Genomic DNA, 27530 nt, shown 5'->3' with positions numbered 1-27530 from the left:
CACCGCGCCCCGAGCCCGGCCCCCCTCACACCGAGCCCGGCCCCCCTCACACCGAGCCCGGCCCCGAGCCCGGCCCCCCTCACACCGCGGCCCCGAGCCCGGCCCCCCTCACACCGCGGCCCGAGCCCGGCCCCCTCACACCGCGACCCCGAGCCCGGCCCCCCACCAGCGCGGCCCCTCGGCGCTGAGGCAGCAGGGCCCCGAGCCCGCAGCACAGGCCGGGCTCGCTGGGAGCCTCCCGGGACCGGCCCAGCTCACAGGCCCGGCGGCTCCGGGTTCGGTGTCGGGGCGGGCTGCTCCCCGCAGCCCCGACGGAGGGGCCCGTCCCCCGCGGGGCCCCGCACTCACCGGCCAGGCCCCCTCGCTGCCTCCCGCGGCCCCCACAACCATAACAAAGCTCTGCCCAAAATGGCTGCCCGGCCGGGGGCCGGAGGGGGAGGGGCTGGCGCGTGGGGACACACCCACCTGGCGCGGTCTGGCCGCGCGCCTCTCCCGGTTCGGCGCGGGACGCTCCCTGGGGTGGGGGTGGGCGCCACGGCGCGTGCTCGACGGACGGACGGGCGCGCGCGCGCGCTCGAGCGAATACGGCTCTCTCCAGTGTCTACCTCGGCCACTCCGTGCGCGCGCCCGCCCGTGCTGCCTCGACACGCCCCCCCAACTTCTCCAGGCGGCTCGCGCTCCCGCTCTGTTTGTGTCTGTCATGGGGGGGGGGGAGGTCGGATTGCTTCCCCCCCCCGCGAGACTCCAAGTTCCGGGATGCACTGCGCCACCTGCCTCACCCTTTGTGAGGGGCCCACCATCGTAGTGCATGCTGGGATTTGTAGTCCCTTCCCTCCCTTTAAAGTGAGAGACTCAACCTCTGTGGAAGGAAGCCAAGTACAGTACTGTCATCCTAGAAAGCAAGCACGTGCCCCGCCCCTCCGCCACAGCAGCGAGGCGATTCAGACAGTGGCAGAGTAGACAGGCAGGCTGAGGCTTTGTGTATAAATCAATCCTTCCTTCCTGTTCTACAGATATTGCCTCAGTGGGACAGGGAGGCAGCAGAACTACAACAGGCCGCAGAAATAATTGGGGGAAGGCACAGCAGTGGCTTTACATTCAGCAAGAGCCGCTTCGCAATCAACCTGGACGCAGAGAAATTATGCCCCAGAGACACTTCCAGCAAAAGGCAGTTGCAGGGGAAGGAGGAAGATTCCTCCGCTGCTGGAATAATGCTTAGTGTCATTTATCTCTACCATGTTCTGCAAACCTTAGCTAATCTTCACAGAAACCACTGGAACGCCATCAGGCCCAGCACGCAACAGACATTCAGCGTAACGGTTGCAGAAAAAGATAAAGAAAAGTGACCTCACCGTTGGTGGTAGCTCCCACGGCCAGCCCTGAAAGAGGCATAAATACAAGACACACAAATACATGAACTCGAATAAGAGCCTGGTGTGGCTGGAAAGCTTGTCTCTCTCACCAACAGCAGTTGGTCCAATAAAGGACCTCACCCACTTTAGCTTTCAAATAAGTTAACTGGTTAGTCAAGGTCTGGGTAGCACTTTGAACATGTCAAGCATGTGTGCCAATTGTTACTGTCGCTACACCGCAAAGCTGGTGCTTGAGAACTGTATGCTAAGTGCATTCTGATTGCGCAGAACTGCTTGCAGTTTTAATTTAAATAAATTGGACTAGAGAACTGGGACATCACCCTCTAAGCCAAACCAGGCTCTGATCCTGCACCCATGCAAGTGCTTTATCCAGGCCCTTGATTTTTAGGGGGAGGGGGTGTGCCTGACTCATGCTTTTTGACTGTACTGATCGCCTGCATACAATCATAGACTATCAGGGTTGGAAGGGACCTCAGGAGGTCATCTAGTCCAACCCCCTGCTCAAAGCAGGACCAATCCCCAGACAGATTTTTGCCCCAGATCCCTAAATGGCCTCCTTAAGGATTGAACTCACAACCCTGGGTTTAAGTATCAGGGGGTCGCCGGGTTAGTCTGTATCTACAAAAACAACAAGGAGTCCGGTGGCACCTTAAAGACTAACAGATTTATTTGGGCATAAGCTTTCGTGAGTAAAAACCTCACTTCTTCGGATGCATCCCAAGAAGCGAGGTTTTTACTCAGGAAAGCTTATGCCCAAATAAATCTGTTAACCCTGGGTTTAGCAGGTCAATGCTCAAACCGCTAGAGCTACCCTTCTCCTGCAATGGAAATACTGACATTGCCTAAGTCATGCCCAGCATAACCTGTCTGGAATCGCCTTTTCCATCAGAGAGATACATTGTTGTCTTTTTCTTTAATATCAATTCTCCTCCCTTTAGAATTGATACCTTTTAACCCCGCCACTCCCACCCTCTCCACTGCTGGAAAACTCGGGGCAAGGCGAGCTTGTTGTAACGCCCGAGCCCTGGATGCACAGCCCGTCTGGGGAGCGGAACTAGAGCGCCTGGCCCAGGCTCTGGGCTGGGGCTCTCCACCCCGCGCACACGGGAAGCCCTGCTCCTGCTGCCGGATGCTGCATCCCTTCCCAGCCCCTGCACGGGAAGCCGGTTGCTGCTGCGGGTGGCCGTGCACCGTGGGAGGGTGAGTGAGGGCAGCGGGACGGGGTGGGGCGCTGCCGGGCTCCCCGGGGGGAAGGCGCCTCTGCACGTAGGGGTTGATTTCCTGGAGCTCTCTGCAGGGAGAAGAGGCTCTAGTGGGGGGGTTTGCACAGCAGCTAGGGCAAGGAAACGGATCCAGACTGCGGCCTCCGGCTACACCCAGACCATCCGTATCTATTAGTGTTAATTACAATAGAGCGGGGGGCTTCCGGGGCTCAGTTCCCACCTCTGCCCCAGACTTTCTCTGGGCAAATGACTTAGTCTCTTCCACAGTTCCCCGTGAATGCTGCGTTGGCTATTTAGATTGTAAACGCTTCGTTTTACAACGCGAGCCCCTCGGTTGGGGCTGCTAGATGCTTTTAATACACAGTGGAGCCATTTAAAATGTTTATTTGTAATCACACTTATCTTCTCTAGGTGTTTTTCTTTTTTTAAAGGAACAGTGGTAATATTACCTAGAAACTGCCAACCTTTAGAGGAATTTTTTGGGTAGGATTAGTGGATTCAATTTGGGGCTGGGAGACGGAATTCTAATTCCAGCTCTATCATCCACCAGCTCAATGACTTGACAAAGCATTTACACTTTGTCAGTTTCCCCATCTGGAAAATGGAGCTATTTTCCTACTTCAGGGGCACCTTGAGATATAATTAGGCCCTGATCTGGCACTAAAATGCATTACAAGTTAATGACCTTAGCTTGTAAAGTGACTTGAAAACTGTAAAAGTTCAATATAATTAATTGGCTATAGGAGTACAGCAGATATGTTATTAGCTGTACAGTGATAAAAATCAAGATGCATAGTCCTGATCTGCTTCCTCTTACTTACAAGACAAAACGGTCAATAGGGAAAACAAATTGTTGTAGTAACTTATACTGAGACATGCTCTAAACTTGGATATTCTACCTAGTATAGAATGTCACTAAGTTGATTCTCCTGGCTTTTTTTTTTTCATCCCTTAGGGCCTTCTGCTAAGGCAAATATGTTTCACCTTGTACAGCGATGTTGTTCCCACATACCTTTAAAAGTAAGTTTCTAATGTGTTATCTACTTTATCCTGAAATAGCTTTCAAAACAAAACCAAACAGGAGGCAAAGCATCTTGGGTATAAAACACAGTTGGCTCACAGTTTACAACAGACTGAGGTTTCATTTTATCATATTTATTTTTTTCCAAAGGAACTTTTCTAATGTTTAAAATGTACAGAATTGTAAACCATTTCCCCCCTGATTTTTGCCTGGCATAATTGAACCGCAACTCAGCCCCATGGCTTTATCACAGGCTTATTGATATGTTTTGTCACTGGTATTTGATAGCTGTTAAAATTAAAGAGACAAATCCTCCCTTCAGTTGTGTCTCTGTAACCATACTGAAATCAGTGGGGTTTAAGAACTCAAGTGTATAGTCTGGATCATATATGCACCACAAATTCCTCTTCACTGAAACAGTTATAACATCATGGTGATGATACAGTCTCCACCCTCTCAGGTCACAATCTGCAAAGTATTTTTTAGAAGTTGCGTAGCTGCTCTCTTTTGATTGAATATAAAGAAGGCAGAAAGGCATTGTGCTTTTTCCTCAGCAACTTCAGGAATGTCAATTTTTGCAAGAGGGCCTCAGGGCGATCACAGGGGTGTTTATTGTGAGCTCTCGCATCTTAATTGTTAAGGTGAAGGTGCTTAATCCTTAACACAGACTTTCTTTATCCAAAATCTTAGTCAATTAAACGTAAATTAAAGGTGTTTCAAAACAAGTTTTTAAAGTGACTAACAATCCTTTCCCCTTTCACTTACTCTCTGTTCTGTTGGCTCTAATGATATCATTGCACTAGTTCCCTACTCATCATAGAAACTTCTGCTCTAAGGAGGGCTTGAATTTCTAATGTGAAAACACAAGAAAGGAACATAGTTGGAGGAAACCTTTCAGGCCTTCTTTATTCACCCTACAGCAGCAAAAAGAACACAAGCGCAGACAATCTCTTCGCAGATCACGGCCATGTCAGAAACAGGGGAGGAAGGCAGCTATTTCTGTAACCTCTGTGTAATGTTTGCTACTGTTTGTGTTAGAATGTAGTGAAACAGCCAACTTCTCATAAAAGCAGCAGTGCCCTTTCAGTCAGGGGTTCTCAAACTGGGGGTTGGGACCCCTCAGGGGGTCATGAGGTTATGTGGGGGGGTCATAAGCTGTCAGCCTCCACCCCAAGCCCCGCTTTGCCTCCAGCATTTATAATGGTGTTATAAATTAAACACACTTTTTTATATATTTAAGGGGGGGGTTGCACTCAGAGGCTTCCTGTGTGAAAGGGGTCACCAGTACAAAAGTTTGAGAATCACTGCTTTAAGTGAAGGGGGGGGGGGAATCTTTATAAACCTATTAACATACTAGACAGTAGATTTCCACAGATGGCCTTAGTTTTATATAGGGTATAACTAATCATGTCTCCAGGCTAACAAGTGCTTGTCAGATGCGCTTAATAAGTTTTGTAATTGCAGCTCCAGAAGTTGACCCTTCACAGACTACTACAGTATGGAAGGAATAAGACCATTTGTTCTTCTCCTCCCAGTCTCCCTCTGCAGAGAGTTCTTTCCCGTCCGTCGAGATCTCAGCTCCTCACCCAGGCCTCGGCCTGTGTAACCAAGGCCCAGGAATTCCATTGCTCCCTCCGCTGCTTAAAGAAAAAGAAACCAAAAGAACCTGAACCTCAACAACTGGGGCTTCTGCGCCATGATATGAGGTCACTAAAGGACTCACCAAAGCCTGCCGTTTACCTGGGCCTTGCAGGGTTGATTCCATTTGTTTCAGTGCCGGTGATAATGGCTATCCAACAGACCTACTACCCTGAGCTGGCATTTGCTCAAATGACATATGGGGCCACTATAGTCTCTTTTCTAGGAGGAGTCAGGTGGGGATTTGCTCTCCCAGAAAATAGCCCAGCCAAGCCTGATTGGATGAACTTGGGGAACAGTATAGTTCCCCCTTTATTAGCCTGGTTTGCCATACTTTTTAAAGATGACCTCACTCCAGCTGCAATCATGGTGATAATTGGTTTAGGGATAGCACTGCATTATGACCTTGCCCTTCTTCCTACTTATCCCAGCTGGTTTAAAGCCCTAAGGGTATTACTAACGCTGGTGGCAATATTTTCATTGGTAGTTACCTTGGGACTTATGGATGTTTATCCAGAAAAGCAGCTAAGTAACAGTGCAAGTAAAAGTAAGTGAAACATCATAAACCAACAGACAAGAATTTTTTTTTTCTGTCAAGCCCCTGCAGAGTTTTGTATGAAGTTCTAATAGGAGTAAAATAAACTGCTTAGCTTCTCTATGCTTCCAGGACTACATGCTTACTTTGGGAGCAACCAGTTTCCAAGCAAGTTAAGCAAAGAATGATTTATATATACATTATTCACTCTCTTTAGCTTGTTTTCAAGGCAGTATGCATCTTCCCTTATTTGTACAGCAAGAGCCCAATCCTGACTGAGATCTTTGGGTACTACTGTAATATACATTTAAATGTTTGGGAATAGATTGAACTGATGTATTATAAAGAATAATCATTAAAACAAGGATGGGTCAAGAGGCTTAATTATAAGGTGTGCCAAGTTCTGCAATGAAGGAATAAGGTCGTAGCTTTTGTAAACATTAGAAGCCTTTTGGCTGAAAACCATGGGATGAAAGCACTTCCTGTTCCCCCTGAAAATGGAACAATGACTGCACTATATTTAAGTTTGTAGACAATTGGAAGATTCATGATGTGCAAGGTTATGATATGTACAGTGCTTTTTTTTTGTAATGCTGTTTGTAAATACCACACCTACACCCCCATAGGACAAGATTCTTCCCTGACCCAAATTCTACTGATGAGAAAATATACGCTAAACATGGTAAATGATTTAAGAGTTGGTTTGTCATGTCAAGCTTGAGATCAGTGTTTATCTAAAGAGTGTCAGAGACCCTAAGAGCACCCCAAGCCCAAACGGCACACTGTCATGATATTTACACAAAAGATGGCATGTAATATATCTTTGGAAAACTAATAACTCACTGAGCATTAATATTCTTGCATGATATATGTATGGTCAACCCCCAGAGAACTTTACAGCTATTTCCAGAATATGTGACTAAAATGTGTTTAAACCGGGTAGGGCAGGGCAGGGCAATTGATAAACAAGTTTTCTCCAGACAAAGGAAACAGGCCAATGCCTTAAACCAGGAGTGGCCAAATTAACTGAGCTATTCATTTGTATCAGAGGTTGCAGGAAGAGATCACTTGCATTATAAAAATCACCCGCAGGGAAGAAGACAGCACGGTGTCCACACCCAGCAAGGAAAAGGAACTTTATCTGGGGATGAGTTTCAGCAGAATACATTTCAGAGGTTTACTGGACTACAAGGAGAGGGGGACTGAACCCCTAAGTTATCCTTCACCCAAGGAAACAAAGGAACATGAGCTTAGCCATGAGTATAAAATAAGGATTTCAGTTAGGATAAATCATGTCACTCTTCCATTAGCTGTAAGGGTGCAGTAGAACATTATGAACTACTACTAGCCACTGGCCATAGGTGTAATGTTATGGGGGGTTCACCCAGACCAATAAGGGGTTCTGTCAGCACCTTCCCTGTAACTATGGGTGCTTCTGGGCTGTGCAGCTTTGGCTCAGAGCCCCAGCACGAAGCCCTCACCCTGCCATCTTGCAGGGTGACACTAACAGCTCCTCCCATTCTGAGTCTCCCCAAAACCACCTCCCCTGCAGCAGCCAGTCCTGCTCACTGAATACTCACACACGTTCAGTTCACTGCCTCCAAAGCGACAGAGCACACACAAGTCTGTTAGTTTTGCTGAGGACTTCAGTTCAATACACAGCACAGATGGGGGTTTTGCAATAAAACAAGAGTATGTTAATTAACAAAGAACAGAGATTTAAGAGATAAGAAAGAATAGATGATAGAGATGGTTACAAGTAAAAAGAACAAAACATCTTTTCTAGTGGCTAAAACTCAGTTTCAACAAGTTACACTGTACGATTTCTCACTTATAGTCAGTTCCAGCTACTCTCTGTTTTCAGGCCCAGAGGATCCACTCTTCATGCACTGAAAGGGCACAGCTCCCGCTTTGTGATGGATGCCAAAATGGCTTTCTGCTTTGGCTTATATTTCCCAAAAATCTATTGTCTCTGTTTCATGAGCCAGGAACGCTTCCTGAGCAGGCACCATCCCTTATTGTGATCATAAAGTGGTCTTCCCCCATGCTCCTTTAGGTTGATGGGTTTGTTTACCATATATGTAGATGTACTTTTCTTTGTCCTTTCAGGTATTATCTGGCTTCAATTAAATTGCAGACAGGAAAACAGGTGAAAACATTCCTTTGTCTAGGATAGACTGGGCTTGTGCACTGCTTGCAAAACACTGGTTAAGAATATATTTCCAGCCCACATCTCTGATTCTTCAGACACCACCCACACATACATCACGCACTAGTATTAACGACTAGTGTGTTACCAGTTTGCAGATACCACCTTACGTAACACCTTTTAGATACAGATTATGATGACAACAGTGTGTAGGGGCAATGTGTGTCATGCTTGATGTGAGTTATGGAATGGCGTGCCTCCTGCCAGCTGGCATTGCTCCCTGGCTCACAGTAGGCAACCCAAGCAGTTTTTTTGCACAGAAATCTAGTCGTAGTACCCTAGTAGGGGCTGAGCAACTACACACTGGATGGGTTAAGTCTGTTTTTTGTTCGCCACTCGGTACATTTGTAAACTGTAGATGCTTCACAATGGGTTGAGTGTTAAATGTGCTAGAGAAGTATAGTGCAAGCTTCTCTACAGTAATCTTTTCATGCCCCTCCTTCCTGCTATAGCCAACTAAGGCGAAAAATTTTAAGTGGGTGATGGCTGTGTAATATAAACGTAATGGACTTTCGGGTGTGGCCTAAGCCAATGTTCCATCAGTAGAAATCCAGCTAGCAGTAGGTATAAATGCTTGAAAGTGAAAAGTCTGCAGTAAATGGATATTTAAAGGTAAGCTGCACAGGTTTTACCAATACTTAGATCCCAACGAAGAAGGGAGTTTAGGGATGATGTTCACATGTATAATGCGGTAGGATTGCATTTTAACAGAATTACCTCCCTACAACCTCCAGTTGTAGCCACCAGTTTCCTTGTTCCTTCAGAAAAGGAATGAGCCGTATCTACTACAGATATGAAAGGGGTATAGAAGAGGATGGTTCCCTCTTTCTAAGATTCGTGAGCTATTTACACTGCCAGAACCATGACAACCTGCAAAGTCTGTAGCTCTTAAAGAATGCAACCATCTCCCCTTATATAGCACTAATTAGTGTAACACTTGCTACATCCCTTAACCGCTAGGATTTTCAGAGGAGGTTCTGTTAAACTTTTGCACCTTTAACAGCAGACCCTGGAAATAGTGATATGTTGTTTGGCTGCAGAGGAAGTAAAATTGAATTTTTAAAGAAAAGCAAAGTTCACTGTTTCACTCCCTCTTATTCAACATGGCTGTTTGATAAACATAAGCAAGAGATCCATGGCAGCACAGTCTGGTATGAGGCGATTGTAGAAGCTGTCCCACCTCTTATGGGCAAGACTAGGTATGTGGTGGCGGCAGTAGATTGCAAACCCACAACCGTCAGCCAGCAGATGAAAGTCATGAGCACTGGTCAAAGGGACTATTCCATGGTACAACAGAAATGCCTCGCTGACTCCAGCATGAGGGAGATAAGGAGCTGGCGGAAGAGACCATAATAAATTAAGCCTGCAGGACCCAACTGAAATCTTCATAGTATCCAAATGTGGGAAGCATGGGAATCTTCAGATGCTTGATTGTAATACATTTCCCTCTTCAGCTCTTTTCAATCAGGAGGCAGCATGCAGGACAGGTTAGCTATCCAATTAGCCCTCATTTCCCAAAGATCCTTTAAATCAAAGGATCTCACCAGTAGTAAGGAAATAAAATATTTATTGTATTTCAGAAGCACATTTCTTTGTAACTTAAAAACAACCTGTCAATGTTTACCTGGTTTTTCCTCAATGTTAGTCAGAAGTTAAACAAGAAGTTTCAACAAGAAAATCAAACTCATTTTTGTTACAGATAACAGCAATGCCACTCGCCATCATTACTAAAAAAAAAAAAAAAAGCACTCAGTGTAAAAACCACACAGTTCCACCATTACTTAGGTATACACTCATGACCTGCAGCTAGTTCTGAGAAGTATACAGCAATTTAAAAGCAAACTCACCTGGCTCAAACTAAAGGTATGAGAAATAGGGGCTAGCTTCACAACCATTAGAAGTCCTTCCTGAAGGAAAAGCATATAGGAGTTTAAAGGATCAGAGAAGCCAGCACTCTGTTATATAGCAAATGTCAGCAGGTGCAGTTAACATTTTTGTCCTTGAATATGTAAATTCTCAGTTTGCAGAGTAGCTACTACACAAACTGGAAGCTTCCCCCCGCAGACAACTTCATACTGTGCAGGTAACATCCTTGATCTGGAAAGTGGGTGCCCCTCTGTCTACACAATGAAGGCTTCCCATTGCATTACACTTTCCATGCTGGTTTGTGTTCCAGAAGATTGTCTGATTGTGCTGTGTTGGACAGCCTCATTTGTGACTTGTATCTGAGTCCCAGGTGACTTATTCAATCCCAGCCAAGACAATGCAGTAATATGGTGCAAACAGAAGTTTCAAGTACCAGGTGTGTTTTTTGTTTAAAACAGGAAGATTAAAAATCTGGAAATGGTGTCACAATTGCTAAAAAATAAATATTTTCCCAATAAGCGCTCTCACGCTAAATATAGGACCTTTAAGACAATGGCAAAATGAATAGTAGCATCACTTTGGAATGGAACACAGCCAATTTCTGTTGCAATTTCTGTCTACTTCAACCTGGAAAAGGCAGGGTGCAAGCCAGAGATGTCATCTTTGGAAGTGGAAAAGAACAGCAGCAACTTGCAGAAGGGTGTTAATCCCACTACCCGACAGTCCCCATATGTGTAGACACGTGCACAGGGTAATCCCTTCCAGTGAAGGCAGAAGGAAGAGTGGGCACTATAATAAGAGGTGATGACATTCCCAACTGAAAAGCTCAGTAAAAATCCTATGACCAGCACACAGGTTAAACATTTAGGCGTCACTGGTGTCACTTCTTGGAAAAGTAGGGAAGGGAAAGTCCACCCTTGGGTGGAGAGCAGCACCTGCCACCCACAGGGAAACAGGATACCAGTATTATAATAGCATGAACAAGCAAAATTACGTTGAGCTTTACAGGAAGAGAAGCAGTGGAGTAAGACTGTCTGTCAGCCACTTATCACCAGATCCTTTATCCAGAAAACCTATTGGGGGACAAAGGACAATTCACCTCCAGTTAATTTCTAGGGTGCTTATCCAGAAGCTAAAGAGAACCTCAAGCGAGATGAGACTGCAACTGGAACTATAAATCTTTTTTTTAAACCAGCCTCACCTGGCACATTCTCTGCCAGCAAAAGACAACTCCTAATGCTAAGGAAACAGCCGAGCTGCTCTTTACTTCAGATAAAGCCCTAGCTTCGTAAAGGAATCACCCTCGAGGTTTTAAGTCCTGCTAATGATACTAACTTTGTTCCATCCTGGGAACACAGAGGAGTTTCAAGTCATCCCAGCACACAGGAAGGTCATCTCTCAGATGAGGTCCAATTTTCCAAATAGTCCCCAGTTGTTTCACATTCAATTAGTTTAATCTAGTCATGAAAGGCATTTCTGCTCTCAACAGATGGTATTTCATGAAATAGACCGGATTGGCCAGTTGTCATTTTAGGGGCAAATTAATTCCCTTTTGCTCAGAAAAATCCCTACAAACCTACCTGAGATCTGCTCCTCTACCAACTCCACACTGCTCCTCTACCAACTCCACACAAGAGCCACATAGTAGAAGAGGATCCTGGCCAAAGAAGCACGAAACCTCATTGTCTGTAGAAAGCCAGATGCTCATCCTTCCCCCTGCTAGTCTTCCTCGAGTTCTTTGAAGATCTGTTTCATAACACAGCAACACCTCCTTCACAACGGCTGGTGATCATGTTTGCTATTTCAGTCCATGTGTCCATATGAGGGTTATAAACTTCAACAGAGTCCGAGGTCACTGGGGCAGCGAAATCATGACTAGAAGCTCGGCCTCCCGAGGCATAAAGAAGTCCGTTCACAGCCACAACACACACACCAGCTCTGGGTACCTTCATCGGTGCAACCTCAACCCATTTCTCCTAATGAGGGGAGACATTTTTTATATATATTACACACTTTTTTTTTTTAAATAATCAGCAAATAGCTTTGCTATAATTAAGCCCCTTAGGCATATGTACCCCTTCCCCACCACTTCCCAAGAGAATAACTCTAAGTTTACTGAAATGTCTGAAGTCCCCCAAATGACCACTTAGTTACTGTAAGCAGATTCAAACATGCTAATAACAACAACAGTACCGTACATGTATGTGGTACCTTCCACCCTGAAAGATCCCAAAGCACTTTGCAAAGATGGGCTTGATCCTGCAAAACCTTATTTATTCTCATAAGCAATCCCATTGATGTAAGGTTTTGTGAGAACAGGCCATCTATGTACACCTCTGGGGTAGAGCACAACAGCTGTTTAGCATTGCACAGGAACAGCACACAATAATTTGAGACAAGAAGTGAAGAAAACTACATCCCCATTGCAAATTAAAGGGACGGTAGAGGCAAAATGTAGAAACCACCAGGACTGTCAACACTACTCTTATGAAAAGTGCCACAGGAATCTACAGAACCACAGTAGCCAGAACTTAGGTCAGAACCTACAGACAGCACCGGGATTTCTAACACTATTTTGGGATACTGGTTTGGTATTGATTCGGAGGGAAAAGCAATAACAGCAGCACTTCAGAGCTGGTTTTATGGTAAATTCCATTGTGTCTAATAAACCTGTCTAGTATCTGGAGTAATATATTGAACAACTTATAGCAGAACTGCTCTCCCACATTCCCCAGGGTATTTAGTAGCTACAATCCTTCTGTTTATTGTTAGTGTGTTGGTTAGCTTCCAATTACCCAGAAGAGCACACACATGCTTTTCAAACACTACATGATTAAGATTAGATAGATATACTCAAAAGATCAGCAAGTATACGGACACCACCTCGAAGGCTCCTGAAATGTAGTTTCCAGATTACTGACTGGGAACAAATAGGAAATGGAGCTTGTTTTAAAATGTTTATCTCATCAACTTGAGTTATGTTCTCACCAGGTACATAACGGCCAAGGTGACAACACAATCTACCACTATTAAGAGTAAAAAAATTATCGGGGAATAGGCAGCATATGTTAGCATCTTTATACATCCTAATAAATAAAGTCTGCAAGATTCCCAGGCACTCTACTGTACCTCTTCGAAGGAATATCTCTCTACAGTAGGAAGTGCATCTTGTGTCTCATTCCATCCTCCAACAGAATAGATGCAATCATTGAGGGCAGCTACGCCAAGGTACGCCCTTCGGGTGCCCATTGGAGGAAGCGTAGACCAGCGTTTGGATATTGGATCATAGACTTCAACAGAACGTAGCTCTATTCCTTCATTGCTGATGCCCCCGACAATATAAATTAAACCTGGAGAGACAGGGCTTTTCCTATGAAATCTATGCTTAGGCAGAGCAAGCATCACAGAAATTAGCTGGCTTCAAGACTGAGCTTGATAAGTGTACGGAAGAGACAGTATGATAATGGTGTGTGGACCAATGGCTGGAGATGGGACACTAGATTGCGGGGCTCTGAGCCCTTCAGCCTGAGTCAGCGGAGACGAGCCAGCCACATGTGTTTTATTGCACTGTAGATATACACTAAGTTAGCCGAGGAAGGCCAGGTGACCACTTGTGAGGCCTGAGTGCAAATATTTATTAAGAACATTCATACAAGATATGTCTTTGGAGCTCTGTCTTTTGAGATGGTCAATACTGGCTGGACTTCATGTTCACAACCACAGGAAAACTATTTTCAAGGGTAACAGATAGGGCAGGGAAGAATTTTCTAAGCTGGTTTATTAAATCTTGGGTTTATATTGTTGTTAGATGAGTGGAGACCTTTAGGTTCAAGTTCCACAGAAATAAAAATGTATCAGAAAAGGGGAAATGGCCGAAAGGAGGAGAACCACTGATACACTCACAGAGCTGAAAGCACCACAGAGCTCAAGAAGTTTTACAAAGTTGCAAGGCAGACACAGGTAGGAATCCCTGATTGAAATGTAAAGCTTCAAATTCCTTATACAATACAACTACTCTCTGAACTATTGGTTATTATTCATGTGGGAAAGCCAAACCAAAAACCACTCACCTTGCATTTCACAACACCCAAAATAGTAGCGAGGCACAACCATACTGCCCACTAGCTCCCAGCTATTTAATTCAGGGTCAAATCTTTCAATTGTGTTGCCGATTTCTGCTCCAACCCAGCCTCCTGCAAAAAGGAAACATTCAGGTAAAGTTTGATGACGTAGAACTACATGTCTTTTCCAAAGATAATTATGGAAGGAAATACCTTAGTATGATTCAACAAAAGCACGTGTAGAATAGAGAAAACAATTATAAGGCTAGCAAGTCTTACGTTTCAGGGCAGGAGGAGATCATCACCTAGGGAAAACAATTTCCTCCATGTTATTAGTACTGAATAATTATGGGCACTATGGCATATATAAAACATCTGGAATTGGCTACTTTTGGAGACAGGATACTGGACTAGATAAGATATTGGGTTGTTTTGTTCTAGCAACTAAAACGTTCCCATAACTTTCACTCCAAATCTCTTTTACGTTCCCAGTGGTATACAATACTAGCATATTAGATTTTTGTTACATTTCAGCGTTTGGTTTTAAAAAGCTTTCGAACTCCTAATCTGTGACGCAGTATTTGGAAGACAGTGATATGGATGACATGCACACAGCTATGAATTCTTTTGACACATGCATGGCAGCCGATGTCAGATTTTCCTTTTGCTTATTGTTTAAATAATTAAAAGTCCAAATAAAGCATAATTAAGGATCTGCTCCCCCCTTATCATTCCCCCTTCCCCACCCACTTCTTTGTATAATAGTCTATTTTACAGAGCTTAAGTGACATAGGAGAATCTTGTAAGATTCTTGGGAGAACCTTGTAACTTTGCCCAGTTATTGAAATAAGATTCTTTTGGAGTTCTGCTCAATAAGGTGGGTGGAAGATTACAAATACTGGATATTTCCTTTTGTTATCTGCAAATGTTAAATAGCACCAGATGAGTTGTGTGTTTTACAGCGAGGGTAACCACACAGCCCCTGCTCAGAGAAGCTTACACGCTAGGGCCCTTATCCTGCAATAGACTGTGTACAGGAGGACTGCTGTACCTACACAGAATCCTGATGACTTCAATAGGGCTTCAAGCAGGCCCAGTAATACGCTTGTGTGCTATCAATTGTGGGATTGCAGCGCAGATAAGATCTATGATGAGACTCAGGGAAAGATAACATCAGACAGGTGTTCACAAGATTGTGAAGCAACTTGTTTTTGCCAGTCACATACGTTGGTATTCCTTATTTTAAAATAAGATACATTTTATTCGGTTGACATGATAGTGAAGGTCTATTTAACTAAAAGCCTTTGAGAAATATGTATTTAGGGTCTTACAACAATTTAGTAGTGAGCCTGGTTGTTAAGAGCACATGGACTTCTCAGTTCTTGTCTCAGCTCTGCAACTGAACTTGTTGGACAAGTCACTTAACCTCTCTTTACCTTGGTTCTCCCATCCATCCATCCATCCATCCCAGAGGGCTGTGAGGCTTAATGTCCGATAAAGCACAGATTCTCAGATAAAGGTACTATAGAAGTACCCTGTTTCCCCGAAAGTAAGACATCCCCCGAAAATAAGACCTACTTCCAGTTTTGCCTCTCGCTGTAATATAAGGCATCCCCTCGAAAATAAGACCTCCCCAATAATAAGGCCACCCCGGAATATAAGGCCCTGAAGCTCCAGGAAAAATAAGACCTCCCCTGAAAATAAGACCTAGCGCATCTTTGGGAGCAAAAATTAATATAAGACACTGTCTTATTTTCGGGGAAACAGGGTAGAAAGTCTGACTGGGTGTTGTGGAATGCCTTTTTTTTTTTTTAAAAATCAGACTAACTTGCATACACATATTTTGGTCTGGGTATTATGGAGTCATTCTGAAAATACCCATTATTCCATTGGTTGGCTAAGATGTTTTGCTTGGAAATGATGGCACCTCTCCTATGTGCACTCATAAAAACACCCATCAGCTGCAAGTGACAAGTAACCGCTGATTTTCAACTCTCAGTATTATAGGATTTTAATGTTAATATTTAAAACCCCCAAACTGATTTGATCAGACGAACAAATGCTTTACCAAAAGGAAACTGTATAGTTACCCAAAGCATAGATAGCACCATAACATGCACACACTCCAAGTCCACACCGAGGATGGTTCATGGAGGCCACAGTTGTCCATTGCTTAATAATAGGATCGTAGCATTCAGTACAGTCAAAGATCATTGAATCCTTTTCTCCTTGGTACAAAAAAGGCAGAAACAAATAGATGAGTTAGAAGGAACAGTGGTTCTCAACCTATTTACCACTGTGGGCTGCATATGCAGCTCTCTGTGTGTTATGTGGGCCGCATCCACACAATATCTGTGCTACCTATGCGGCCCTGAGGATGTCATATGGGCCGCAGCTGTATGCTGATTGGGCCACAAGCAGCCCGCAGGTTGAGAACAAGTGTTAGAATATTCTGCAATTCAGATATACAAGCACTGTCCAGCTCCTGCCACAGGAACAGCCCCTCGCTTACAATATCTGAATTGAGGCCATTGCTCTCATCTTGCCAAAGTGCAAAAGAAACAAAAGCCTTGTCTACACCAGAAAACTGAATTATCGCTGAAAATCGTTTTCAGCAATGGTTTCCCAAAACAGCTGTGAGTGAAACACTGCAGCATTGTGCTTCTGCATGAAATATTTCACTCTATAGTGCTATTACTAACATAGGTAGGAAAATACAGGTTGTTGTGTTTTTTTGTTTTTAAAGACTATAGCATTTAACATATAGTATATCTTTTGTTTCCTTTTACTACTTGTACACACTACTTTCATTTTAGACAGACAGAGCTAACTTTCCCATATCCTGGACATCAACAGCTGAGAAAAGAAAAGCTCTTTTTGTAATGGAGTTTATACTATACCGAGGTGTAATTTAAACTGACAATTTTACTAAATTGGTCCCAAGGAATAACAAGGAAATCCACTCATGGATCACTAACTGGTGACAGGAAACAAACAGTCGGTTTTCCCACGGGAGAGAGGTAAATAGCAGGGTCCCCCAAGGATCAGTACTGGGACCAGTGCTGTTCAACATATTCATAAATGATCTGACAAAGGGGGTGAACAGTGAGGCAGCAAAATTTGCAGATGATACAAAATTACTAAAGACAGTGAAGTCCAAAGCAGACTGAGAAGAGTTACAAAGGGATCTCGCTAAATTGGGTAACAAAATGGCAGATGAAATTCAATGTTGACCAATGCAAAGTAATGCACATTGGAAAACATAATCCCAGTTATACATATACAATGATGGGATCTAAATTAGCTGTTACCACTCAAGAAAGATCTTGGAGTCATCCTGGAGAGTTCCCTGAAGAATGTCTGCTCCATGTGAAGCAATAGTCAAAAAAGTTGACTGAATGTCAGGCCTATTAGGAAAGGGATAGGTAATAAAATAGAGAATATCATAAAGCCACTATGTAAATCCATGGTACACCTACTCCGTGAATATTGAAATTGGAAACGTACAGAAAAGGGCAACAAAAACTATTAGGAGTATGGAGAAGCTTCCATACAAGGAGAGTTTAAGAAGACTGGGACTGTTCATCTTAGAAAAGAGATGACTAAGGGGGGGGATATGATAGAGGTCTATAAAATCATGAGTGGTGTGGAGAATGTGAAGTGTTATTTACTCCTTCACATAACACAAGAACCAGGGGTCACCCGATGAAATTCATAGGCAGCAGGTTTAAAACATAAAGGAAATACTTCTTCACAAAACGCACAGTCAACCTGTGGATCTCGTTGCCAGGGGATGTTGTGAAGGCCAAAAAATATAACAGGCTTCAAAAAAGAATTAGATAAGTTCAAGGAGGATAGGTCCATCAATAGTTATTAACTAAGATGGTCAAAGACACAACCCCATCCTCTAGGTGTTCCTAAACCTCCAACTGCCAGAAGCTGGGAGTGGACAACAGGGGATGGATCACTTGAAATTGCCCTGTTCTATTCATTCTCTCTGAGGCATCTGGCACTGGCCCCTATCAGAGACAGGATACTGGGCTAGGTGGACCATTGGTCTGACCCAGCAGTATGGCCATTCTTATGATCTAGTGCCACCTTTTGGAAGAATGGAAAATACATCAAAACTGTTAAGGACTCTCCTATACTATTAATTTGGAGCACCAACAATAACATCCATATACAGAATAGTAACTTAGTCCCAAAGAGCACAAACACACACTTGAAAGACAAAGTCATTTCTGACCTTGGTCTGCAGGAGATATTTTTCCAGTCAGTACACAAGTTAATGCACATTTCACTCAGGTATTCTTGACTACGCCATAGTTTAATCTATTTGTCAGAATATGAGACTCTCCCTATATCAATGTTCCCTTAACATTGATAGTATGGTAACAACAACAAAAATCCTACACTTCCCCATTCAGAAGTAAAGCATAATAGTTATAAAGTAAAAATCTGACATATGTTTAAGGGAGTACCATCACAATGTACGATGCTCCTGAAATATATTCAATGCATTCAGCAAACCAGTCACAATAATAGAGGACACTAACTCTAATGAAAGGCAAGCTTTCAGTACATTTCTACTTGTTCTTTTAAGAAAAACGAAAACGAGAAAGATTAAAGTGTAGATCCATTATATAGCAGAGAAGGAGAGCTAATAACGGATGACATAAAGAAGGATGAGGTGTTTAATGCCTAGTGTGCTTCAGTCTTCACTAAAAAGCTTAATGGTGACAAGATACTCAGCACAATTAGCAATAAGGGGGACAGAACGCAAGCCGAAGTAGGAAAAGACCAGGTTAAACAATATTTACCTAAGTTAGATGTATTCAAGTTGGCAGGGCCGGATGAAATTCATCCTAGGGTATTTAAGGATCTAGCTGAAGCAATTGCGGAACCATTAGCAATTATCTCTGAGAACTCCTGGATGACGGGTGAGGCCTCAGAGGACTGGAGAAGGGGAAAGAGAGCCCCTCTCTTTAAAAAGGGGAACAAAGAGGACCTGGGGAATTACAGGCCAGGCAGCCTAACTTCAATACCTGGAAAAGTACTGGAACAAATGATTAAACAATCAGTTTGTAAGCACGTGGGAGATAATAGGGTTATAAGTAGTAGCCAGCATGGATTTGCCAAGAACAAATTATGCCAAACGAATCTAATTTCCTTCTTTAACAGGTTTACTGGCCTGGTGGATAGAAGGGAAGCAATAGACATGATACTTCTTGCTTTAAGAAAGGCTTTTGACCCAGCCCCCCAAGACACTGTCATAAACAAACTAGGGAAATGAGGTTTAGATGAAAATTACTATAAGGTGGGTGCACAACTAGTTGAAAGACCGTACTCAAAGAGTAGTTATCAATAGTTCACTGTCTAACTGGGAGGATGTATCTAGTGGGGTCCCATAGGGTCAGTACTGGGTCCAGCAATATTTTCATTAATGACGTGGATAACAGAGTTGAAAGGATCTTTACAAAATTCGCGGATGACACCAAGCCGGGAGAGGTTGCAAGCCCTATGAAATACAGGATTAGAATTCAAAACAACTTTGACCAATTAGAGAATTGGTCTCAGTTCACAAGATGAAATTCAATAAAAACAAGGCCAAAGTACTACACTTTGGAAAGGAAAAATCAAGTGCACAATTACAAAATAGGGAACAAGTGGCTAGGTGGTAGTACTGCTGAAAAGAATCGGGGCGGGGGGGCGCTATAGTAGACCATACATTTAACATGAGTCAAGGTGATGCAGTTGCAAAAATGGCTAACATTATTCTGGGGTATTTTAACAGGAATGTCACATGTAAGAGACAGAGGTAATTATCCCTCCCTACTCAGCACTAATGAGGCCTCAGCTGGAGAACTATGTTCAATTCTGGGTACCACACTTTAGGAAAGAAGTTGATAAACTGAAGAGAGACTAGAGGAGAATGACCAAAAACAAAAAAGCTTTAAAAAACCCCAATCTATGAAGAAAGGTTAAAAAAAGGGTATATTTAATCTTGAGAAAAGAAAACTAAGGGGTGACCTGTCAAATATGTTAAGGGCTCATATAAAGACAGGGATCAATTTTTCTCCATGTCCACTAAAAGTAGGACAAGAGGTAATGGGCTTAGTCAGCAGCAAGAGAGATTTAGGTTAGCCATTAGGAAAATTTTTCAACTATACATTCTGGACTAGGCATCCAAGGGAGGTTGTGGAATCCCCGTCACTGGAGGTTTTTAAGAGCAGGTTGAATAAACACCCATCAGGAATTGTCTAGTCTACTAGGATATAGGGATCCAAAGTAACATATTCCTTTCATCCTTCACCTCCAATAGCATAAACCATTCCTCCCACCACTGCCACTCCCAGCCCGCTGCGAGCCTGGTGAAGTGAAGACACAGTGGTCCAGTAGTGACTGAAGGTGTCAAAACGCTCCACACAACTGAGGGCTCTGCTGTCACTCCAGCGTCCCCCCTGCAGTCGAGTATATCCACCTAGGCAACAGATAGAAAGTACATGCATAAGTTAGCAGCTCTCCCTCGGCAAGGTCCTAGCCAATTCTAATGCAGTGGTTCAAGTGTTACAAAAAGCCAAAATAATAGCAAAAGATATTATAAAGAGTGACTAACATCTTTCTTCAGTGCAGTCATGCCTATGCTAATGCTCATCAAATCAGACTTCTTCCTTCAGCAGGGAACGTCAGAAACTACTCCAGCAGAGAAATCAATATTGCTTTTAGTGTTTGAAAAATCACTGGGGAGGCAGTGTGGTCTAGTGCAGAGAGCACTGGATTGGGACTCAGGAGATCTGGGGTCTATTCTCAGCCTGCTGACGTGACCTTGGGCAAGTCACTTCCCCTCCCTATGCTTCTGTTTCCCCGTCTGTAAAATTGGATGACGATGCTGACCTCCTCTGTAAAGCGCTTTGAGATCAATTGATAATCTTATCAATTTGGGGATTCTGAACGTTTGCTAGAACAGCTGGATACAAACACCTTCCAGAGTATTAGATGCTGAAGCACCTTACTATGCATCAATGGAAATTTTCTCCTAGATTTACTAAGTATCTGATGGAGAAAGAAGGATGATTTTGTGGTTAAGGCATAATACTGGGATAGCACTGAGACTTAGGAGGAGATAAGGTTTTTATTCTAGGCTCTGCCACAGATTGTTTGACACACCTTGGGCAATTCAATTCATCATCATCATCTCAGGCTCAGTTTTCTCATCTGAAAAATTAAGATGATAGTATCGACTTCAGAGGGCCACTGGGAGGCTTAATTCAATATATGTTTGCAAAGCACTTTGAGACGCCTGAATGAAAGGTGCTAGAGAAGGGCAAAGTAATGCTATCTGATCTATGACCTTAATCTCATGACAGTTTTGCAATTCTTAATACATCAACTCATGGAATGGTCTCCTGCATTGTTAGCAAGAAGTGCTTCTGCACAAACTTCGATTCAGAGGGTAAACATATCAAATGAACAGTGGAACTAAAAAAATTGAGTATAACCCCAAATGCAAAAGGCATGAGTATTCTTTGATTATATCCATCATTCATAAAAGACCTATTAATTTACAAAGATCACCAGCCTGGTACAAAAATGCTTATTTTAAAGGGAAAAAAGGTGGAAGAAACATAACACCCTTAGAAGAATATAAACAAATAGGGTGCAAGCTTTGTACATATCTTCCACTTGTGAACAGTACACATAACAGGCTGCATTATTGCGCTGCACCTGAGGCAAGTGATTCCTGAAAGACTACTCCAGCCTGTGATACTGCATTCAGGAAAGATGAAATATGAATGTATTTGTATTTTGTAATGCACTCCAGTTATTCACTAATAAACACATTATTCACAATTGTAGTCCAGCAACAAGTTACTGTATTAGATACACAACACTATTTTGGCGCTACCTTTTGACAAATAATTTAAAAGATTTTAATGCAATATGAAATATCAAGTCACAGTTTTTTTAAAAGGTTAAAAGCAACCAGATTCTAACCTACTGCATAAAGATACTTCCTGGCTTTCCTCCGGGGACGAGCCTTAGATGTTTGCAGAAAATTGCTGACTTTGTTCTCTTTGGGAGATTTACAGACTTCACAATATTCTTTCAACAGGGTTTGCAGAGCCACCCGAAGGCTGAAATCTGAAACTCCTTGGAAAAGAAAAATTAAAAAGAGACATGAAGGAAAAAAATAGTCACAACAACGATAAACACCAGTAATTGACCAACCCACGGGGAAAATATATAAGTCAACTATTATTATCACCATCATCTCCCTGCTTCTCATAGGACAAACCAAGACAGATTTCTGCAGATTTTGAAAATTTTGGTCCAAAAGTTTCACAAAGGCTTAGTTTTAAAATCAAAATGTGAGTATATATTAAATACTCCTGGGGGCATTCTGCACCAAAAAATAAAAATTGTGTGCACGATATTTTAAAATTCTGCAAATTTTATTTGTCAAAATAACACTACATAATCAACCCAGTTTCAATTATTTTGGTAATCTATTTCAAAATACTTGTCAGCAAGTATATCTGCAACAATACAGACACACACAAAAATTCCCCCAGGAGTAGAGAGTTAAAGAAACACCTATGACAAGCCAGTTCCCATTTCTCTGTCCCCTTTCCCCACCCATCCAGAGCCCAGCTGTGGGCCTGCCCCTGGCCCAGATACCCACACCCCCTGCACACACACCCCAGAGCCCAGCCATGTGGCCCCCCCATCCTTGCCCAAACACCCGCCCTCTCCCCCCCAGAGCCCAGGGATCCAGAGGAAGAAACAGCCTGAGGCTCTTTTCCAGGCTTACAGTTTCTTGTGTGCTGTCCTCCCCTTCCCTTAGGGCATGCTGGGAACTGCAGCTGCCAGGAACCCTCTAGCTCAGTGGTTCCCAAACTGGGGTTCGTGAACCCCTGGGGGTTCGCAAAATCTTACAGGGGGTTCTCGGGAAAAAATTCCCTAACGGCAGAGAGAGCTGTCCCTAGGAACCCCAGGCAGCACGGGGCCAGCAACCCAGGGCCCCTGGACTTCCAAGAGCTAAGCAGATCAAAGCAAGCATATCTATCACACTCAGGAGATTTAAACTCCAAGACTCCTTATAAGAAATGGAAAGGGAGGTGGATATTTTGTGCTGTTTTTAAAATTAAATAGGCAGCTAGTATTGTTTTTAAAATGATAATGAAGAACAAGTTTAAGCTTTGTTGTAACGTGCGTTGTTTGCCTGGACTGCTCAAGATCTGAATGCTTGTGTAGGAGGAACTCTTTGAGTTGGCTTCTTAAATACCTTCATGCTGTTTCCCATCTGATACTCCTTGATGAAACATAGGAGCCTTGTAACAGGCTTATTCAAAGTGATACAAGCTACGAAAGTGAGATCTTGGAAGAGTGTTGCCGTTTTCATAATGTAATAAAAATACTGTAATGATAAATAATAATTAATAATAGTGTGTAATAAGCTTGTCATAATTTTTTATATATATTTCTAAGATCACTGCTTTTATAATTTATACTCAGGTAACGGAGAAAATCCCTGGAAATATTCATTTTTAGGAGGGGATTCGCGAGACTTAACATTTTAGTGAAAGGGGTTCACAGGTTCTTAGAAAGTTTGGGAACCACTGGCTCTAGCTCCCTCTCCCTCCCCCTAGCAGTGTCTTCTATGTACCAGCTGGGCTCTGCTGAGTCCAGTGGCCCCAATGGTGGCTAGCAGCACAGCAGCCAATTTATGTGGGGAAAGGAAATTCTGCGCGCACAACATTAATTTCTGCAAAATTCTGCATTGCGCAGTGGCACAGAATTCCCCCAGGAATAATTAAACAACTAAACGTCTTTAGTATAATAGTCAGTTGTTACATTTTTAAACTGGAAAAAACAAAACCCAGTGATCCTTTACCAAGGACAAATACTCCATCCAGACAAACTCTTAATTTTTCTTTCTCTCTATTACCTTCTATGTATTTTAAGAGTCTCTGGGATGGTAACAGAGGGAATCGAACTGGATCCAGCACTTCCACCACATGTTTCTTTCTTTTTCCCAGATCCTTCAAAACCCACTGCATTGCAGCTATGAAAACTTGGTACTCATCCTCTATAGTAAGCTCCTCACTTCGCAAGATCTTAATAAGCTGCTCCTTTGTTAGCGCCAGGAACTCCTCGCCACTCTGAACTTCCAGAAAGTGAGCATGGATGTAATTCTCTGTGAACTCCTGTAGGTCATGACAGGCAATTTGCTCAGAGAACTGGAAGAGTCCAATGCAATTCAAGGGGTCGATCTGTCCCTTCAGAAATTCACAGCAAAGGTCCACAACTTCAGTCAGCTGGAGCATGTCTGCTGCTACTATCAGCTCCTGAACATTACTCTCACCAACATTCACTACTCCTGTGTGCAGAGGACAACGTGACAAACAGGCCACATTTCAGATGTTATAATAGCCTAAACACTGCTAAGCCTTAGTCTTTTCCATTTGAGTTAGACATTTTGAACTAAACATTCATTTGCCTTGCAAAATTACTGTCAGCTCAGTAATGCAGTAAGATGTTTACAAGTATCTGAAAAGGAATTTATCTGGAAGTCTTATACTTATATTAAAATGGGTAAATACAAATATGAGGGATAACCCAGAACTCCTGTGAATCACAGACAAAGTCTTTTCGATTTTCTGCTGGATGGTTATTCCAGTGACTCACTGACCGAAGACCACAGCATAATTAAATAACTGTGACCTACTTATGCTATGTTTATAGATGCATATAAAATTTCTTTATCAGCAAAACACAAAATATTCCCTTCTTGCCCCCTTTCTTTTAGGCCTTGATCCTACAAAGGCTCTGCTTTAACTAGATTTCAATAGGAATATACACGTGCTTAAAGTTAAGAAATACTAGGAGGGAGGAAGGATTAGGAAAATTCTTACTTAGGTTATTGCTATGTAAAACTTGTCTATATGAGTGACTTGAGGATTCTGAATTTTTTTAAGATAGATAGATAAGCTACCACTGAATGTCACTCAACCTAGTCCTAATGGTTATCCGATTATTTGAAGACATCAAAACAAAGGTAGAAAAAGGATGGTGGCCTTACAGATCAGCTCAGGAAGGTGGTTCCAACTCTAAGGAGTCTCATAGAAGTGTAAAGTTGTGGGAGAAACAGCTAAACTGACAGTCAAGGCCAGCATCATTGGTGGAAAGGGCCAGCATGATAATGAATAGCAGCCAACTACATGCATAGTGATATATACCTGCACATGTATACAGTATGTGCATGTTTATATGTATCCAAACACTTATAGAGACAACTCACTTTTGTAGTAAGTACAACACACACTACTGAATTTCTCCTCGCTGTACAGCAGAACAGAATCTTAGAATGTAGAGATAGAGAAGACGTTTTAGATCCTCTAGTTCCTCTCCATGCCAGTACAGGACTGATTCCTATTGTACTTTTACAAACGTTTAGTCCAGCCTAGTTTTAAATGTGCTAAGGAATGGTACTTTCAGCACTGCACAGGTCAGCAGCATCATTAAGGATCTGAGCCAGTCAATAATTGTCATAGCACAAGGTGATCTATATAAAGTGAACATTCCACTTTTCATTCAGAATAGCAAATATAAATATACCTGTATAAATAAAATCCAGGAGCATCTGAAAGATGCCAGCCTCTACTCCTAGGATCCGCACTACATCCTTTGAAGACTCCTTCATCCCTCCCGTGAACAGAGCAGCAAAGTAAGGACTGCTTGCAGCCAAGACCAGGCGATGGACCTTAAATCCTTCTTCACCAACCTGGAGCTGCACATCACAGAAATTATGCCCACCTCTCATTTTGTTCATCTGGGCGAGGATGAGACGGGCATGCTTGTCTGAGGAGAAAGGGCTGTCGCTGACCCTGGGACAAGCCACACAAGCCATGATGATCACAGAGAAGACCAAAGGCTGCTGTCCATTGTCAGTCTCCAAGTGCCTAGGAAAGAGAATTAATAACTTGGGCAGGTTCGTCTAGTGGAATCAACACTCCCCATTATTAGAGTAAGTTTATTTTGATGAATTAAGGAATGCAGCCGCCAGAAAGAAAGTGCTTAGCATGGAGCACCCAAAACTTTGTCCAACAGAGGGTCACAGGGGCAGAAGTCTGGGTGACGGGGAGGAGCGCAGGGATTGGGGTCCGGCCTGGGGGGGCCATTGCTAGGGCAAGGGACCTGGGGACAGCAGCGCAGGGGTTGGGTCCGGGGGGGAACACAGAGACCTGGGGGCAGCTTGGTAGCATGGGGGAGGGGGGGAAGCGCAGGGAGCTGGGGGCGGCTTGATGGCACGGGGTGGGGGGGGCAGCGCAGGGAGCTGGGGGCGGCTTGGTGGCACGGGGGGGGACGCGCAGGGGAGGGGGGGCAGCACAGGGGCTGGGGAGGCGGGGAGCAGCGCAGGGAGCTGGGGGCGGCGGGGGGCAGCGCAGGGACCTGGGGAGACAGGGGGGGCGCTAGGCCGGGCGGAGGCGCCGAACCCCCCTCACCTTCTTCCCGCTCAGCGGAGCGCCGGGACAGCGCCTTCCGGCCTCCCAGCAGCCTCTGCGCGCTGCAAAGCGGAGGGCGGGGAGCAATGATCCCGTGAGTCGAGGAGGCGGCCCAGACGCCTGGGTAGAACCGCGCATGCGCAACCCAGCTGGGAGTTGGTGAGGCGCAGGCGCGCTTCTTGCCATTAGCGGTGTGACGTTAGAATCCTCTGCCCCCTCCCCCGCCCTTTGCTGCTACTGAGCATGCTCAGTAACTATTGCTGAAGCCGCTGCCCTCCCCCTCGGGGTGTAATGGGCCCCTGCGGCAAATAGCGGGGCGGGGGCCAAACTCGCTGCCGCCGGAGGGAGGGGCCGAGGGGAGCAGCCGGGGGGGGGGGCGGGGGGGTTAGAACCGGGTGGTGGCCCAGAGGGGAGAGTCCCCCCTTGAGCCCCCCCCACTGCACAGTGCCCCCCTCTGAACCCCCCCACTGCACAGTGTCCTCCTCTAACTCCCAGCCTGACATCCCCCAAGGGGCCCCTCCCCCTCGATGCAGTGCCCCCCACTGAGCCACGCCCTGCAACATGGCACCCCCCACCCAGCACCCATCCCACTCCCCACAGCCAGCACTGACTAAGGTGGGGAGAGTGACCCCAGTGAACCCTCTGTTCTACTCCCTGTCATCCAGCACCCCCTGTGCTGCACTGGGGCCAGCACTGACTGCAAGGGGAGAGCGCCTCCCCCGCCCCATCAAGCTCTTACACACGTGCTGCGCCTTGCAGCACAGCGCCCCGTAGTACCAGATTGGGGCCTGGAGGCCAGCACTGATTCAGAAGGGAAAGCATCCCCTGCTGACTCCCACATACACCCAGAAGCCGCTCCCTGCAGAACAACACCCCCCTCGCACCACCCTGGCTGCAAATGCCCCTCTTGAGTTTCCCCTTGACAGTCACACAGTGCCCCCACACCCACACAACGCTGGAAGGAACTCTGGGTTCTGTCCTGATTCCCAGGGCAGGAGCGCCACCGATAGTAATCTAATCGGAGCAAGTATAAATCAATGGAGAAAAAGAACATTCCCACCTCACTTTGTTTACTGTAAGACTTGCAAATAACTACCT

General features: G+C 44.3%; 3 protein-coding genes across 7 annotated transcripts in view; 1 reads left to right on the top strand and 2 right to left on the bottom strand.

Moving 5' to 3' along the window:
- The window catches only part of GPBP1L1 (GC-rich promoter binding protein 1 like 1), a 56132-nt gene extending 55599 nt beyond the window's left edge, over window positions 1-533 (bottom strand). For 2 of the 3 annotated variants that reach the window (XM_026651936.1, XM_026651938.1), the window contains exon 1: window positions 349-422. The gene's annotated coding sequence lies outside the window, so the exon portion shown is untranslated. Of the gene's footprint in view, window positions 1-348; window positions 423-465 lie in introns of those variants that run through there. The other variant, XM_026651937.2, reaches the window with a different exon arrangement.
- Window positions 534-2508: 1975 nt separating this feature from the next.
- On the top strand, window positions 2509-6480 carry TMEM69 (transmembrane protein 69). Its single transcript, XM_026651943.1, has 3 exons — window positions 2509-2573; window positions 3552-3616; window positions 5166-6480. The coding sequence occupies exons 2-3, from the start codon at window positions 3572-3574 to the stop codon at window positions 5808-5810; spliced, it is 690 nt and encodes a 229-aa protein (XP_026507728.1). The 5' UTR covers window positions 2509-2573; window positions 3552-3571; the 3' UTR covers window positions 5811-6480.
- Window positions 6481-10873: 4393 nt separating this feature from the next.
- Window positions 10874-26492, bottom strand: IPP (intracisternal A particle-promoted polypeptide). 3 transcript variants are annotated; one of them, XM_024205591.3, is made up of 9 exons: window positions 26433-26492; window positions 25546-25889; window positions 23876-24307; window positions 21922-22077; window positions 20240-20407; window positions 16017-16154; window positions 13936-14058; window positions 12995-13215; window positions 10874-11841 (listed from the first exon to the last, which is right to left on the bottom strand). In XM_024205591.3, the coding sequence occupies exons 2-9, from the start codon at window positions 25835-25837 to the stop codon at window positions 11617-11619; spliced, it is 1755 nt and encodes a 584-aa protein (XP_024061359.1). In that variant the 5' UTR covers window positions 25838-25889; window positions 26433-26492; the 3' UTR covers window positions 10874-11616. The 3 variants fall into 3 exon arrangements, with proteins under 3 accessions (XP_024061359.1, XP_024061360.1, XP_024061361.1); XM_024205592.3 differs by having other exon boundaries at window positions 24035-24307; XM_024205593.3 differs by lacking the exon at window positions 20240-20407.
- Between the last annotated feature and the right edge of the window lie 1038 nt (window positions 26493-27530).

Source organism: Terrapene carolina, unplaced genomic scaffold, assembly GCF_002925995.2.
Source record: "Terrapene carolina triunguis isolate 2854851 unplaced genomic scaffold, T_m_triunguis-2.0 Scaffold110, whole genome shotgun sequence".
In the NCBI taxonomy this organism is placed as follows: Eukaryota; Metazoa; Chordata; order Testudines; family Emydidae; genus Terrapene; species Terrapene triunguis.
This window is presented reverse-complemented; position numbering and strand designations above follow the sequence as displayed.